We start from the raw sequence: 17689 nt of genomic DNA on the forward strand, positions 1-17689 counted from the left end.
ATGTTTTGCTGTCAGTATTTTGTGTTCTGACATTGCAATGTGTATAAGGTCGTGATTTTCTCTTTGTTCCCAAAAGATCAGTTTTGTCATTTTGTACTGTAGCGACATTAATCTATTTAATTTGTAGGGTGCACAGAAAGCCTACGTTGTTATAGCGTATCTTAGTATATTTTGGCATAGTGCTTTGTATATTAGTGTTTTAGGCGCATGGGAACTATGTCTTTTACCCTGTACAGTTTGCCACTTATTGTTCGGAGTTTGTTGTGTAGATGTTTTATATGGCTATTCCAGTTCATATCTGCATCGAAATAAATTCCAAGGTATTGTATTGTTTCAATCTGAGTGATTGTAGTGGTTTTGCTGTTCTGTGTGTTTTTTATGTTGGAAAGTGGATGTTGGATAGTTATATATTTGTTATCAACTGGTCGAGTCAGTGGATTTCTGAATATCATTAATTTTGTCTTTTCTGAGTTTAGGTATATGGAGTTTTTCATGAGCTAGTCTGTGATCAAATTTATGTCATGTTGCATATTTGTTTGGGCTAAGCTTGCGTTATTATGGATGGATATTATTGCTGTATCGTCTGCGTATTGGAGTAACTTACCTTTGAGTGGTAGCTGATTAATTAGCGTGTAAATGTTGAATAGAGTTGTGGAGAGTATAGCTCCCTGTGGCACTCCACAGGTTACTGGTAGTTCTCTGCTTCGGTTTGACCCGATACGTGTGATATGCTTTCTATTTTGAAGATAGTTTGTAAACCACCTGTGAAGAGGCCCGTCTATTCCAACATGCCTCAGCTTTTCTAACAAGGTTTGATGTGTAAGTGTATCTGATGCTTTAGTTAGATCAATAAAGACTACCATGGCAATTTTGTTTTTGTCTAAGGCGGTATTAATTACGTCTGTAACGTCTTCCAAGAGAGATGTTGTTCCCTTATTTTTTTGAAACCTTATTGTGTTTTGGGGATAATGTGAAAGATCTCAGTGTATGCTGTGAGTTTCTTCACTACGATCTGCTCCATAATTTGATTGATAATTGGTAATGTTGCTATGGGTCTGTAATTGCTGATTAAATTTCTTTTTCCAATGTTTGTATATGTAATTATGGCAGTCTTTAGCATTCTTGGTATCTGTCCTGTTTTAATTATTTTATTTATTAATTTTAGTAGGTTAGGACTTAAACTAGTTGCATGTTGCTTTATATCTTTAGGTCTGATACCATCAATTCCTGGGCCTTTGTTTGGTTTGATTTGATATATTGCAGAGAGAAGTTCTGCTTCTTTTATGGTTGGAAACCATAATGTCTGTTTTGATTGTGGTCCAAGTTGAGAGTCTCATTTTGTGATTGGGGGAATATTTCTACGCAGTTCTTGAATGGAGTCTGCAAAGTATTGGTTAAAGTCATTTGCTAGTTATTGGATAGGTTTTGCGTCTTTCATGAAGCTGTGTTTTATGGTTTCGGAGGCGGTGGTGTTGGGAACAAAATCTAGCATCTCATTGATCAGATTGATCAATGAGATGGATACAAACTATAAATACCTAGGAATATTAGAAGCCAGTGACATTCTAAAAGTTAAAAAACAGGCAGCAGCAGAATATACCAAAAGAATTAAAAATATTCTGAAAACAAAACGAAGTCAATTAAATTCAATTAGAGCAATGAATTCTTGGGCTATACTAGTGATCATATACACAGCTGGCATAATAGACTGGACAAAGTGGACCTGTAAACTAGAAAATTAATGATTATGCATGATTCATTACATCCACGAAGTGATGTTGACCAATTGTACCTTCCAAGGAGAATAGGTGGACGTGGTCTTCTGCAAGTGAGACAGACTGCAGAAGAAGAATAAATTAGCTTAAAAGGTTACATGGACAATAGCTCTGAGCAAATGTTTCAAGCAGTTACACAAGACAGTCTTCTGAAAGCAACAGGAAACAAATGCGATTAAAAAAGAAAAAACAAAATAACCGATATGTGACCTGGAAAAATAAACCTTTGCATGGCCAATTTCTTAGATATACTGAGGACAAAATTCTCGTGAACAAGACGTAGCAATGGCTATAATATGGAAATATTGAAAAAGAAACAGAAGGATTTATTCTAGCAGCTCAAAACAGGCATTACAAACTAATGGAATGAATGCGAAAATTTTGAACATAAATAATAACAGCAAATGCAGATTATGCGATCTAAAGATGAGACTGTAAAACATCTATTGAGTGCCTGCAGTAAGATAGTTCAAACTGACTATAAATACCACTATGATCAAGTTGCCAAAATAGTTCATTGGAATGTATGCAAAATATATGGCTTACCGACATCTGATAACTGGTGGCAGCATAAAATAGGGACAGTATTGAAAAACGGAACAGCAAAAATTTTCTCGGACTGTCGAATACAAACTGATCAGCATTTGGAACACAACAGACCTGGCATCACAATTATTGAACATCGACAAGTTTGGATTATCAACATCGCGGTACCTACCCAGTGATAACAACATTAACAACAAAGAACTGAAAAAAAATACTAAATATCGAGATCTGGCAATCAAAGTTGGGAGGCTGTGGCTTAAACACACTAAAGCTGTCCCAATAGTTATCGGTGCACTTGGCACAATTTCAAAGAAGCTATCCAACTACTTATAGAAATTAAGCATCAACGAAGTGATCCCATGTGACCTACAAAAAACAGCATTACTTGGTACAGTCCATATTTTACGACGCTACCAGACGGACTATTCTTAGATTCTTAGGTAGAATCTGAATTGTTCTGTATCACCAGTCAAATTGTTGTTTAAATCTTGTTTGGGCTGTTTATCAAGTATGTGAATAAATAATAATAATAATAATAATGGAATCAGTAGTGGTGCGAGTAGCCCTAGTCTACAAGGAATCATCATAAACGAACGAATAACATAGCTAACGCGAAGTGTGAAACTGAAATTGTATCTTTCGTTCAGAGCAGTGCAATCACTTTCTTTGTGTTCATTAAAAAAATTGATCAGCGAATATGTATTGTGTTTCCTGATTTTTGCCACCATCACAACTCAGAATAATCGACTGTTGAAGTCTCAGTATATCAGAATAATAATAAAAGCTAATGGAGTTGGATCTCTTGAGAGGCTGCAGTTATTTGCCGCACTGTCATCGCAAGGCTTTCAAAATCATAGGCGGGCACTGGATAAGCTGTCGGTGACTGAGTGAGATCAGATGCTCACGAGTTCTAAATCAGTAAATTAGGTTAAAAGGAGCAATATGGTCTGCTTGCTGGGAAAAAAAGTTGGAATTTACATATCTAAGTCTGATCCATCCAAGTAGGATTGAGTTTCCATAATTAGAGAGTTTAGATAATGTAATGCAGCCTGCTTGCGTTCCTCTCTTGCATCCCTCTAAGGATTGGTATTTTCATTTCTGTAGATGAGTACCTGTTCGAAAGGATAATAAACCCGAATTTCCGGGAGAATGAAGTTATTGATGAATAACTTTGGGCATGATCTTTGGTTTTAAAATCACCCAACCGGCCATGACGTTTATAGACGTCAAGGTCAGAATGTGGAGTGCATATTAAAATTGTAATACCATTGATATTACATTGAAATATATGATTGATATGAAGCATATAGTAATGTGTATTATTCATATGGCCGGGTATGAGGTTTACACTGTAAGCAGTCTAAAGTTTTACAATTCTAGACGAATCCTTATTAAACTTGATTTGTAAGCATCTCTACGTACTTGAAAGAAAGGAAAAATTCTTGATTAGATTTGCGCATGACTCCAAAATCCTTAAGGGGGAGGAGAAGGAAAGAGAACATTCTCGCCTCCTTTTGAGCAAATCCAAAAACCATTAAGGAACTTTGAACTAGTTGAAACCTAGATTTGATTTAGAACTCACGGTGGCAACTTCATTAACGAATCCTCTTCAAAAGATGATTTGTTTTTAATACAGATCCTTCTTTTGATAAAAGGTATAAAATCCTCCAATGATAAAGCTCAGTGGTTATGTGAATTATAAATTCAGATATTTTTAGTTTATAGAAGGCAGTTTCCTCTATCCGAGGCAAAAGTTAATACATTAATTTGAAGATTGCACAAAATATTCTTAATAATATTCATATACTTTTGTATATGTTTTCTCACAAACTCAGCAAGTAATGAAAAATAATAACCTGCCTGGTCATTAATCATATATATTCAGGTTTGCGTTTAGTCATAAGACAAGTAGAGGTTGTGGAAATCGATTACTTCAGAGGAAGTAGAAGTATGAGCGCTACCCGTACGGTGGTTTGAAATAATATGGACACTTCCTGAGAATAAGAGGATAATAATTTTCATTGAGAATTATTATGGTCATCCTCTCTAAGGAGGAAAAGAAGAAGATGAAGGGCTACACAGAAAAGGGTCATTGGTAGGGCGATTCAAAAAAGTGGCTTCCGGGATGATAATTGTAGGAAACGTGTGGAGGGGAATCTGAGTAACAGGCAGCTGCTAACAAGTAGAGAGGCCTGAAAAAAGAAGATTCAAATGAATATATTTTATGCTTACCCAAACATCTTTCCGTATTTCCGATACAATTCCAGTTGTGCAGTATGAAATTTCTACAAAAATCATAAATTAAAATTAAAATAAGGAAAATATCTCTTAGTATAATTAGTGATTATCAAAATAACAGGACTTTTTATGAAGAATGGTTTTGATTATACTTATGATAATACATAAGATATAAAACATTTTCATGATAGCTAGAATCATAATCAAATGAGTAAAAATCAATTGTTTTTGTATTCAATCTAATAATTCACGTTGAGGTGGTGGATAAAAAAAGTTTATAATTTTCAAATAGGATCAACAAATTTAAACAACACTCATATACATCCTTAAGAAAGAGACATACTCCTATTATCCTTGCAACACCGATGATGTTTGTGGTTCCGTAATTGATCCTCAATTTTCAAGGATGAATATACGAAAATCATGTATTACATGATTTTTGTATATTCTTCAACATACCAGTTTCAACATAACCATTCGGAAGGTAAAAATCAAATAAGAGTAAAGCGGAAAATAAAAAAGCATTATTCAGACGAAGTTATCAAATGCATAGACCATGCAAGACTCTATTCGAATAAGCTCTGATCCAGATGGTAAATGAATTTCATGCGTGAAATCATAACCTTCTGTTATATCTCTCCCTTCTCTCTTTTGTGTGTATTTGCTGTTCTTTATTATCCTTATACTGTTATCTTAGTTTTCTTATACATACAAGTGAAACGTTTATTCTTTACCTGATTTTCTTCCCTTTTGTTCTAAGCAGTCTTATTGGCCTCCCTACAGTTGAATCACACAACAATCTGATAGAGCTCACCCGATAAGCATTAACAAAATTTATATTTTTACTGCGCCAGCTAATACCTAGGATAGACGGGACTCTTACCCAGGGTGGCTCTCTCAGAATGATACATGATGATTAGACCGAAATAAACCTTATACCTCCATTCACTTATCTCTTTCTTACAGTCGTGGCTCACTTTATTCATTCACACACATGGGTTTATCTCACTAGGTTCGTTAATATTTTATGAGTGGCTGTTTGAATTCATATGACAGAACAGGTCAGGCAGGTACTTGAAATAAATAATTTAATAAGCTTGAAGAATTACACAAGTATACACTATAGACATATCAGAAGTATTCTCAAGTAAAATCATAGTCTCAAAACTAATTACAATAAACACACAAACAAATTTGCATAGACCACTAATACATATAAGCATCTACAGCATTAATTCTTAGGTATTAGTCATTCCTTCTTCAACCACGTGGTCATTAATTAACTTACTTTATACATTACTATAAGCTCATACAGAGATACACTCGGCCTTGTAGGGCAAAGAAATCTTAAATAATTGGACCTGAGCCATGTTAAAGACAATTTTTATAGTTCCATAATATTAGTCCATCTTATATTTTCTCTTAGGGTATCACACTCTTCTATGACTGGAAATCTCAATGCAAAAGTCTACTTTACCGTCTCTCATCTTGTTGCTATGTCTTACTTCCTGCCTTGTCTGGTCATCAAGGCCTTCTAGCTTAGCTTCCTATTTGGTTATCTCCGATCAGACTACACGAATGGAATCTCAGCGGAAAAAATGGGAGATGGCATGGGAAATTTCCTGGAACGAACAACTCTGTTTGGTTCCTCCATCGCACGACAACGCACAGCTATCCTAGTCCAAAGATATAGCTTGGCCCATTCCAAACGCTGCGACAGATGAACGAATGCCTTCCACAGCCAGCTAGGAACTTCCCCGACGGTGAACTCGACCTTTGTCCAAGAGAGGTCAGGAACCAGGAATTCCCCCCAAAAAAAGCGTCGAATGGTGTTTGCATAGCCTTTTTGTTATATTTTCTCCTCTCGGTATTTCTCGACCATCAATGCCTGCCAACGCGGTCACATGTATTTACCTCACTCTCTTTAGCTCCCTCTATTTCATCGCACGTGCACTTGTTTTTCTCTTCCTGGAAAGCGCTTTAGTTTCTCTTTCCAGTATCTTCCTTCCCTCCCTTTTCATGCATGAAAAGGGAGGGAAGGAAGGTTGACACAGGATAGTTAAAGGTGACCCTTGAACTCTGGCTCACAAGTTTTGCTACTTTAGTACAAGAAATGGGTTTCTTAAGTAGATTAAATAGCTTACATTGATTTCTACATTTGACCCACACGTATTACAGATTATATTTTACAAGCACTTTATACAGTTTTATACAATTCTTTGTTCTTAAATTGATTTGCATTCACAAAGTTATTTTCTTATTCTATTGCCAACATTCCACATTCTCTGCCTAAGTTGAATTAAAGTTGTGACCTGAATATTTTATATTAAAACATTTCTTAGCTTACTCAGGACACAACACTTCATAGGGAGGCCTGCAATCACTCTAAAAGTTACATGTTTGGTCCCAGGATAGGAATAGCACATTATCACGTTCTTAGTGTATTTCGCCTCAAATTCATTGTAGGTTTATAATCTTCTTTGGGTGGATTCATACACACAAAACATGATCACTCGCCCCACAAAAGAAGGTGTGAAGCCCTTATCAGAATATTTTCGAGTATGGGAAAGACTAAAGAAGAACCCTGGTTTGTGAAGAAATTAAGGTTGTGGAATAAACTCTGTGGAAAGATGTTCCAAAACACACAAGCAGAAGGCATGGAAGTGGAGGAGAGAAAGTTGGTTCAGATGACTGGTAGTTGCTTTTGTGGCTACAGGTATAGACGTTTCAGAAAAAGAGACTGAAGTAGGTAATTAGAGAGGGGGGGTGAACAGTTATTCGAATTTCCTTCTTTTCGATGGTATCAAGAATTTTGGAGGGATTTTGGCACTCCTACCCGAAATTTGATTCAAAGTAGTCAAAGGAAGGAAGGATTTGTATTTATATAGTGTTAATAGTAGCACTGATCAGAAGTAATATGGGGAGAAGAAAAGGGTTTTAGTTTTTTCGAAGGTGCAGGACGTTGTGAATTTCAGTAACCCACACTAGGAAATGTTCAAGTATGTTCAGTTCAAGAAGAGAGTCCCACTTTGAGCAGAGATAGGATATTAGATTACGAAAGATAAGGTGCCGTGCTGTCTTTCTGAGTGAAATACGACAGGACAGTATTTTGACAGCACTGAACTTGACATCGTAGTCTTCACCCAAATAAATATCGCTAGGAGATCTACTTTATAGAGAGACCTTTGTTATTTGTGATCACAGCTACTAGATGGTGCTTTGTGTGCAGGCCTACAAGTTCTTTTGGACGGTTATTTATCTTTCAAGGTTAATGCTATGAAGTAGTTTAATGTGAATCTTAGTATGATATCACAGAGATAAATCAAATTACATAACATCAAAACTATAAGATATCATGATAACATGGTATTACGATAACTACTTGATACATGATATCAAACTAAATATCACTTCACTTCACTAATAATATTAATGAAGATATTAAGAGATTTACTTCACATTGCCTTAAATAATATTCCTATTAATCTTTCATGCCAAAGAGCGTAATATCTTCAATATTTTAAAAAATACTTCAATAGCAACCTCTAGTTGTTCAATTAGCTCTCTTTTCTACCTAAAAATTGTAATCTTGTTTGGATTTCAACCTATTGTCTCAAATATTTTAATTACTCAATTTGACTTACCTCTAAATTGCTATACTAACAACTATTCATTTCCTCATTGAAATGAGATAAACTGTTCAATCAATACAGAAAGGTCTATCTGACATTTTTCACTTAATTAGCTGTAAATGGCAATTACTTCACAGGGAGGGATTTTCGAAGTTTGAATATTCAAAGTTTTTCAGCACGTGATTCATCTTCTTAGAGTATTAATTCAATGAACGTACATCAATTCCTACTAACTTACTATATAATACTTTAGGAATTAATGTTAATTGAATTTGTTAATCTAATAGAAATAATAATTAACAAGTTTAGATTCCATCAGCTCTAACTAACATGCTTCCCCCCCGTTAAACTCATACATATCCATATAATGAAATCATATACTGTAGGTGCATACGTGTGGATTCTTCAGCATTTTAACCACAAATCTCGTATCTGTTCACTTACCGTTTACAGTAAGTGAATATCACTTTTACCATAATTGTTTTCACCATTAATTTGCTTTATCAAGTTTAAATCAGTCAAGTTTTAAATCAAAATGTTTACTAAATTAGTTTTTTGTTTAATTAATATAAAAGTTGATGTTAATCTTAAACCGCAAGGACTTTTCATGAAAAGATTAAGAATTTTACCTTTCCAAAAAAATGATGAAATGACCCAACTAGTGGATGGGGTTTCAAACATGGAACACCTCTTGATTGCCAAAAGTTATGGGTCTTGGTAAGATAACTGAAATAAAAGATAAAAATGACATCAGAATAGACAAATCAGATTTAATTCAAATTATATATCATTTCATTCTTGTGTTTTTATTATCAGAGAAAATTCAAGTACTCAGCGAAGAAGTAAATTTTCAAATTTACTGACATCATTTTTGATAATAAGTGGAGTGTTGTATCTACTGTGTGACCTCCTTGAATTTTATTTTGAATTATGCACTCTAAAGAAGTAAATGTTTAACGTCAACCATGTGACTGTTCCTAAATTGTAGGTTTCCTGCTATCTCAGTACTTGGCTTACTATTTTGTATATAATAATTTGTTTTTGTGAAATATCTATTATTTTTAGAGACGACATAGGTAAATCAGTAGAGGATTAAAATGTAGGCATTGGTTAAATGATGCGAGTGTCTACAGAGGCTGTGGTTGATGGGTGTTTGGAATTCTAGTCAAAACAGTGATGACCAGTGAGTTGAGTTTAAATTTCTTAGTTTTTTCGGGCAGATTTGCTGTTTTACAGAATGAAAAAAAATAAAAATAAAAATTAGTTTCTGAAATAAAACCCTCTCAGTTCCAGATGAGACTAGTTTACTTTCTGATGAATATATGTTCATAAGTAGTATTGTAGTCACTCTGAACAAGATCAAGATCAAGATAAGATAAGGAATCGTAACGTAATTGGCTGATAAGATGATTGACTTTATTGTGCGTGATTTTTTGCATGATGTCATGCATGTGGAATGTTTGGAATTTCCATGGGGCCCATGTGTCATTGACGTTAGGTCATATGTTTTTTTCATGTATGGAATTGTGGGTAATGGTTATAGATAAGGAATAGTGTTGTGTTAACCAGGGAGTTGTGTGACCTCTCCTTTTGCAGATGTCTATTAGTGATGTCACTTACCTCAAACAGTTACTGATAAATTTGGAGCAAAAAAATTGGTTTTTTTGCTCCACATTTATCAGTATCAGTTTGAAATAAGTGACTTCACTAATAGACAACTGAAAAAGGAGAGGTCACACAGTTCCCTGGTTATCAGTTTGAGGTGGCATCACTAAAAGATATCCACAAATGGCAAGCTCGCTCATCTCCCCTTGGCCGAGCAGACATCTTCTGAAGGAGAGGGGGTTGGAGGATGGGGTGCAGAGCATTGTAGGGAAGATCACTGTCACCATCTCGACTACCCATTCACTCTCCACCATCTAATGCTATATTTGTTTTCCATCCCAACAATTTGGGACATATGAGTGACAAAAGTAGTCACATGCTCCTACATGAAAAACGATGTTTGAGAATAAAAATACTTGACATAATAAGGATAAACAATATAGAATATCATTCGAGCCACAGAGATAAGGTTTTCTCCATCTCACAATGTAAGATAAAAATCACATGAACATTATATACACCAGCATGCAAAAACATGTCCATGAGTTATCTGTGCAAAAATTACATTTTTGAAGAAATGGTCAGAGTAAACAATACTATAAGGAAAAACAATTGAGTTGAGTGCATTTTCAGTTACTGCAATTCGTTCATCCAGTGCAGCTATCGTATTGTGTTGTGGTGTTGTGTATCTGATAAAGTAAAATAATGGATGTGCCACAAAGTTTTTGAAATTTTTTTTCTTCAGGAAAATGACACGAGATAAAGCTCTTCACATAACTTTAAAAGTATGGAAACTTGTTTATTAATTTAGAAGATATGTACATTGTAATGTGGTTATCCAGGACCACTTGGGAAAAGATATGCAGGAAGTGGTCTGATATCCTTGGCTACTTGCAAAGAAGGGTTGACTATGAATTGGATGTCGATGACTGTTATATTCTGAAATGCCAAGATGGGAAACTAATGATCGATGATACATGAGCTGATGGAAGTAAAGTTTTCTCTATTAGCTGTGAAGAAGCTGAGAGATTTTCACCAAAAATGTATGACATTGATATTCATTTACTATTTTAGGAAACTGAATTACCAGTTATTTGTATAATGGGAAGAATTATTGCTTATCATCTAAATTTATCAATGGTAAAATTAGACTTTCAGATTTTATTCAATTCGATAAAGATTCTTTATTTTAGGATATTCACGAACATTATACAAAAACAGCTTTTGTATATCTGGTGACAAAAGGATATATGGAAAGATTAGGGAGGCATGGAGTCATTTCCAGACTAATGCAATATCAAATGTATGGAACTGTACTTCCTGTGGTATTCGATCTTAAGACTCTTTTGCATGACCAGGTATTTTGATGTAATGTAACCAAGAAACAGTGAGTAACGAACATTTTCTTTATTGAACTCTTTTGAAAATATTAAGAGTGTAAACTAAATATTATGAAATATTTTTATGTAATTACATGTTTCGATTTTCTCTGTAAATAATAATATTTTAGCAAAATATGATATGCATTTTTAACTTAAATGAACAAAGATGGGTGTTGTTGTTGTGTTTTCCAGAGTGGAATTTTTCCTCAGTTATTCTGTTTAGAAGTTGATATATAAATCCATAACTTTATGCCTTAATACAATTCTGTTTAATTATTGTAAAAAAATATCACTACTGTGAAATTAATGCTGGCAATGGAAAAAAAGTGGGGAAAACTGATATTTTGTAAATAATTAATTATATTAGAAAATTGTCTAATGTTACCTATTGATATTGTTTGAGTTGTCTGTAAACATTTCATTTGCACACTCAAAAACCCGAACTGATAATCTTAAATAGAATGTTCGTGTCATTAGAACACAGAAGACAATGCAAAAAAAACATCAAAACAAAGGATATGAGTTGATGCATTGAGTTTTACACTCACCTAAACATCACTACAGTCTAAAGTTTTAAATGTTTAGAACTTGGTAACATAGAAATTAACAAAGTATACTACAGAGCTAATATTCATTTGAAATATTGAAAAGCATTTTATTTCCTAAAGAAATTTCTATTTCTGATGGTTTTATTGTAAGATATGCATTGACAACAACACCATGTATTTGGAAAGAATTACATGAAAAAAGTTAAAAAGCAGAATTCTTGGTTAATTAAACATAATCAGAAATTGAAATGGAAAATTGGTTCTCTTTCTCTGGACAAACTAAGAGATTGAATAAGTGAATCAACAAGCAAATATCAAATATTGCTTGCCAAAGGAAGAAAAAAATCAAAAACATTAACGTACTTAATAGGTCGATCTGTTCTTGATTTAGATGATACCAAATGATGAAAACAATATGGGTTTGAATTTCAAAACCTTGAAAAGTTGATGAATTTCTTCCATGGTTGATACTGATGTTGCATATTGTTTTCAAGAAATATGGTAACCCTACTTTTATATACTCATTAAGTTTAGTCTTAATTTCTGTTTATTTATGAATGTGAAAAAAAACTACAAATGCAAAAAGCAATTTCTGTATATCAATGATGTATACATAAAAAGTAGATTTTGGAAAGCACATTTGAATTTTATGAGAAATGTGGGAAAGCAGGTTCAAAGCTACAGAGCATTGAGCCTGCAGCTACAGGCTCTTCATCTGGCCACTGATGTGATGCATCTTCAGAATTTGTTAATTTTATATTTCGACTTCTAAAAAATCAGTTGTTGAAATACATGGTCTCTTTGCTGACGTTGCCATTATTAAAATACTACTGCAATATATATATATATATATATATATATATATATATATATATATATATATATATATATATATATATATATATATATATTATATATAAAATAGAAACATATCAAAAGCGCACATCGAATGATGCAGCGAATTTTCAGGTTGTGGTATACCAAATGATGAAACCAATATGGTGCGAATGTGAGTACTTTGAAAAGCTGATGAATTTCTTGTTTGCCGTGAACATAAATATTTATTTGAAGGTAAACATTTTATTTTTCTTTACTTTTTTTTTTTTTTTGATGGTTGATATTGATGTTGCATATTGTTTTCAAGAAATATGTAACCCTATTTTCAGACACTTTTTAAGTTTAATGTCTTAATTTCTGTTTAGTTATGAATGCTGAAAAAAATTACGATTCCCAATTATCGTTTCTTAGGGCAACTGTCACAACTATATTGTGAAAATTAACAGAATAGGATAGCGGTGACTTTACTCCAATCATAGTTTGTCTCATTTCCTTTCACTCAATACTTAATAAAGCAAAAGAAAAATACAGGATTCTGAAGTATAATCTTTGGAAGTTGTATAGAATTGTAATAAAGATAACATATTCAGTTGAAATAAGAATAAATAATTATTTATTTGTGTTAGAAAAAATCCTAACATAATAAATCAGTTAAAATATATATAAATATCACTACTATCAAATTAATGCCGGGAACGAAAAAAAAAAAACCCCGCAGAATTTAAAGTAAAATAGAGAAAAACAACCAATCAGATTGAAAAATATATATGTAGAAGCATATCAAACCTCCGCATCGAGTGATGCGAATTTCCGGTTGCAAACTAAAATTGAGAAATATTGTTCTGTCTGAAATACAAATTTCTTTAGGATATAAAGTTGTGTTCATTATAAAGAAATTTATGATGCTAAGTCATTTTCGTATTTTAATTGATACTATACTTTTCATGTGAATTCCTCTGCTACAAGTTCCAAACAAGATACATCCGTACTTATCTAAGAGAACAACAGTCAATTGTGCCTAACGGAAATGAGGGAAATGAGTTAAACACGCGACTTGACACCTTTCATTCTTTGCATTTGCGCATACTTGATAGTAAACTGCTGCCGCTCCTGTAAAATCATAGTTAAACTTGTTTTGAAAAAGCATATTTTGAAGTTTTAAAAGAAAAATAGAGAAAATATAACCAATCACATTGGAGGAAAAAAATAACAAGTGCAGATAACAAGTCTTAGTACAAACTGAAGCACTACATTGCGAAAATTAACAGAATAGGCAAGCGGTGAGTTTACTTTTCTTCCAATGATGTCACTAAGTAGAGAACCACCAGAAGCGTGGGAAAAAACAGCCATGACCCACAGTGCGAATGAAATTAACGAAACGGACAGAAATCTATAAGGAACAAAAGTCAACTGCATCTTCTGGTTATTTACAGAAATCTCGATCTTTCAGGCCTGTGTGTGTGTGTGTGTGTGTGTGTGTGTGTGTGTGTGTGTGTGTGTGTGTGTGTGTGTGTGTGTGTGTGTGTGTGTGTGTGTGTGTGTGTGTGTGTGTGTGTGTGTGTGTGTGTGTGTGTGTGTGTGTGTGTGTGTGTGTGTGTGTGTGTGCTGTGAATATATGGTTATACTTCAACTATTTTAGAATATCTATTTTCATTTAAAAGAGCCATTCTGGAGAGAAAGTAAGTTAATATAAATTATCATTAGAATTTTTCTCGACTACATACAAAAGTTCTTGTAATCCATTTAAATCTCCATTTATTATTTTTTTAAATATCATTTGATTTTTCATTCAAAAAAATAACTCATTATTATCTCTGAAGGCTGATGCCATCTCTTAACTCTAAACTAAAAATTCCAAGAGCCAAAAACTTAGTAATAAAGATATCATTAATTAGAAAAAAATAATGAACTTTAAGATCTTAAAATTATAGACAAATCAAAATATTTGGATGAGTTATGTATATGGAGGAAAAAGTGTGTTTGCTTGAGGGGATGAGGGGACAGTGATAGCCAGTAATTAATTAATTTAGAAATGTGAACATGAAAGAAAAAAAATTGTGTGTGTGTGTTTGAGAGAGACAGCAATGATAGGCTTTAATTAATTATTCAGAAAAATGTCTAAATGCTGCCGCCAGCTCTTGACTCTAAACTAAAAATTCCAATAGCCAAAAATTTTGTAATAAAGATAACACTTAATTAGAAAAAAGTAATGAACTTTAAGATATTAAATTTTTAGACAAATCAATTCGGTTGAGTTATGTATATGAGAATAAAAAGTGTGTTTGAGGGGGAAGCAATGATGGCCTATAATTAATTATTTAGAAAATGTCTAAATGTTGCTGCTATACCTTGACTCTAAATTAAAATTCTCATACTCAATAACAGGAACGAAATACCACACACGTATATTGGAAAAATTCGTGGTGCCACCTATAGACAAATATTTTCCAACAGTTCCACAATCGAACCAAAGACATAACATGATGTCACTGACACATGTGTTCTCATGGAAATTCCTAGGAATACAAACCATCACCAAAATCCCACACGCGAACAAAAAAATACAACATGACATCAATGTCGGATAGGAGTCACCCTGGGAAATTCCAAGGATTACATAATCTATCTTATCTCAAACCATCACCCATAATTTCATACGCGAACAAAAAATTCGAAATATGTGATGTCACTGTCACATATATTCCCCAGAAAAATTCCAACATTCCAAACTCATGACGTCACGATTCCTAATATCTAAACATCACCCACAATTCCATGTGAAACAAAAATCACGCGATGTGACGTCAATGACAGATGTTCCCCAAAAAATTCCAAACATTCCAAACTCATGACATCACGAATCATTATCTCTAAACATTACCCACAATTCCCCATGCGAACAAAAACATATTACCTGACGTCAATGACACATGTGCCCCCAGGACTCATGACATCACCCACAGAATCACAAACAATGATGTCAATTATCTTATCAGCCAATGACGTCTCGATTCCTTATCTTACACTACGACATTAAGCTTACACGTTAAAAGGTCTGAATTACTGGATGAAGTAAAATCAGGAAAGATGTGAAATATTGATTCCTTCGTAATGATATAATGTTTTTTGGTAATATACAAATTATTTACTACACTAATTATATTTTTCTGAATAGAAATCCTATTAATCTGTAGCCTTCAAAATTCTGATTTTCATCTTCATGTATGTTAATAATCCTTATTAATTTTAATTTGAGGAAAGCCTAAGATAATCATGGATTATAAATGTTAGAAATAATTTATTTATTTATTTATTGTTATTTCATATTTGTATTATGAATCTGGAAGTTTAAAGCAATTACGGAGGCCTCTGATAGTTACTTTTTTAATATACTGACATACACGTTTCGTTACATTATTATTATTATTATTATTATTATTATTATTATTATTATTATTATTATTATGTGACACCTCCAGGGAGTCCAAAGACTCATTGAGGGAGTGTGCCAACATCATCGAACAATTAAACCCTTCCAACTACTAATTGCGCTCAAACTTGCTTAACTTTTTGAGTGAGCCATTAGTAGCAGAGGCTCTACCCACTTTTGCTAGCGTTATAGTAACGATGAGAATTAATTGTAAAACAGGAAAGATGTGAAATAATAAGGAAGCTTTTACTTACAAGTATGACGCAATCAGAGTCACCAGCTGAACCACCACTGCATATAAAAGCCAGTTTGGAATGCTAATTTCGAATATCTCCATTGCGAAGATGTCGTCAAACTCCCTGTCGTGTATTAAATAGTTGCTGGGAATAGTTAACAATTCTTCGCCACCAAATGAGATATCACGTTAGTGCCCTCCCACTCGACATAGCAGTACTGTTATCTTTTGCAATACATGCCGCGTTTGATTGCGCTCTTGAGTGACGTCACTCCGTATAACACAAGATAGTTGACTACATCCCACTTAATAAATATTGCAACACATCCCCTTTTTTATGTCAGTGTGGAATTTGAGACCGTGGTTGTCATTAATTATATTCTTAGATAATTTTATATTATTCTTAGTAGAATGTTAACATTAATATTATTCTTAACGAAGTATGAATTAGACTACCCGTTATGAGAACTTTAATCTCATCCAAAGTTGTTTGAAGGTTTTGTAATATAGGTTCATGCTACCGGTTTGAACATTTTGATAATATAAAGGTTCAAAAATTGTTTACGAATAAGTACTTTCTTCGCGATAATTTTGGGATTTTATTTAGACATTTCTTTCTTGCAAGTTTCGTAGCCGAATTTTTATAGTGTCAAATTTTGTGTGCATCCTTTAATTGCTCTTAAAAATCTCATCTGTGCATTTTCCTTTTATGTTCCTGTTTAACATTTCATGTTTCTGAACCATATAACAGAGTGGGAATTACTTTGTAAAAGTTTAGTTGTTTCTCGTCTTGTTTTTTTTTTTCAGTGTTCTAAAGATTTTCTGAATTATTTTATTTTATTTTTTTCATCTATATCTTTTTTTGATATGTTATTATGCATCATAAATAATGAAACTCTGTAATCTTTTCGATTACTTTATTTTCTATACCTATTGTTGATCTAACATGATCTCGACCTTTAGATGTCATGACTTTTATTTTCTTTTATGAAATTTTTAAGTCGTATTGTTGGCGTATTTTCTTTATGTAGAAAACTGATTTTTGAATGTCATCTTCATTATCTTGTAATACAATCTGATCATCTGCATACAGTAATATATTGATAACAGTTCTTGTGGATAACTGGATACCTTGTGTTATTGTTGCCTTTCATATTTTAATAATCTGATCAATACATATATACTGTATATATATTGAACACATTTGGAGATAAGCTACATCCTTGTCTGAGACACTGATTTATTCAACTCTCTTCTGTGAATGTAATTATTAAAAAATCATTAAAACACATAATTTGGAATTAAAGTCATTTGAAATTATATGATATTACACAGAAAAATATATTTAATATCGTGTGCTTTCTGTGTTCATTAACTCAACCTTGCGTTTGCTAACTTTGTATTTTTAACCATTATAGAGCAGTTTCCTTAGTTGCTGGAACATCATTTCGCGCTTTCACA

The 17689-nt window shown here is 33.2% G+C and overlaps 1 protein-coding gene across 1 annotated transcript in view; it reads right to left on the minus strand.

Moving 5' to 3' along the window:
• The window catches only part of LOC150095505 (cytochrome P450 3A8-like), a 65971-nt gene extending 49551 nt beyond the window's left edge, over positions 1–16420 (minus strand). Inside the window, exons 1-3 of the mRNA XM_090410274.1 lie at positions 16248–16420; positions 8821–8917; positions 4554–4606 (exon numbers count right to left, since the gene is read on the minus strand). Coding sequence (XP_090266400.1) covers positions 4554–4606; positions 8821–8917; positions 16248–16330 — 233 coding nt within the window. The 5' untranslated portion in view covers positions 16331–16420. The remainder of the gene's footprint in view (positions 1–4553; positions 4607–8820; positions 8918–16247) is intronic.
• Positions 16421–17689: the final 1269 nt, after the last annotated feature.

Source organism: Typopeltis vanoorti, chromosome 20 (genome assembly GCF_054136105.1).
Source record: "Typopeltis vanoorti isolate ZY-2024b chromosome 20, IOZ_Tvanoo_1.0, whole genome shotgun sequence".
NCBI classification, from domain to species: domain Eukaryota; kingdom Metazoa; phylum Arthropoda; class Arachnida; order Uropygi; family Thelyphonidae; genus Typopeltis; species Typopeltis vanoorti.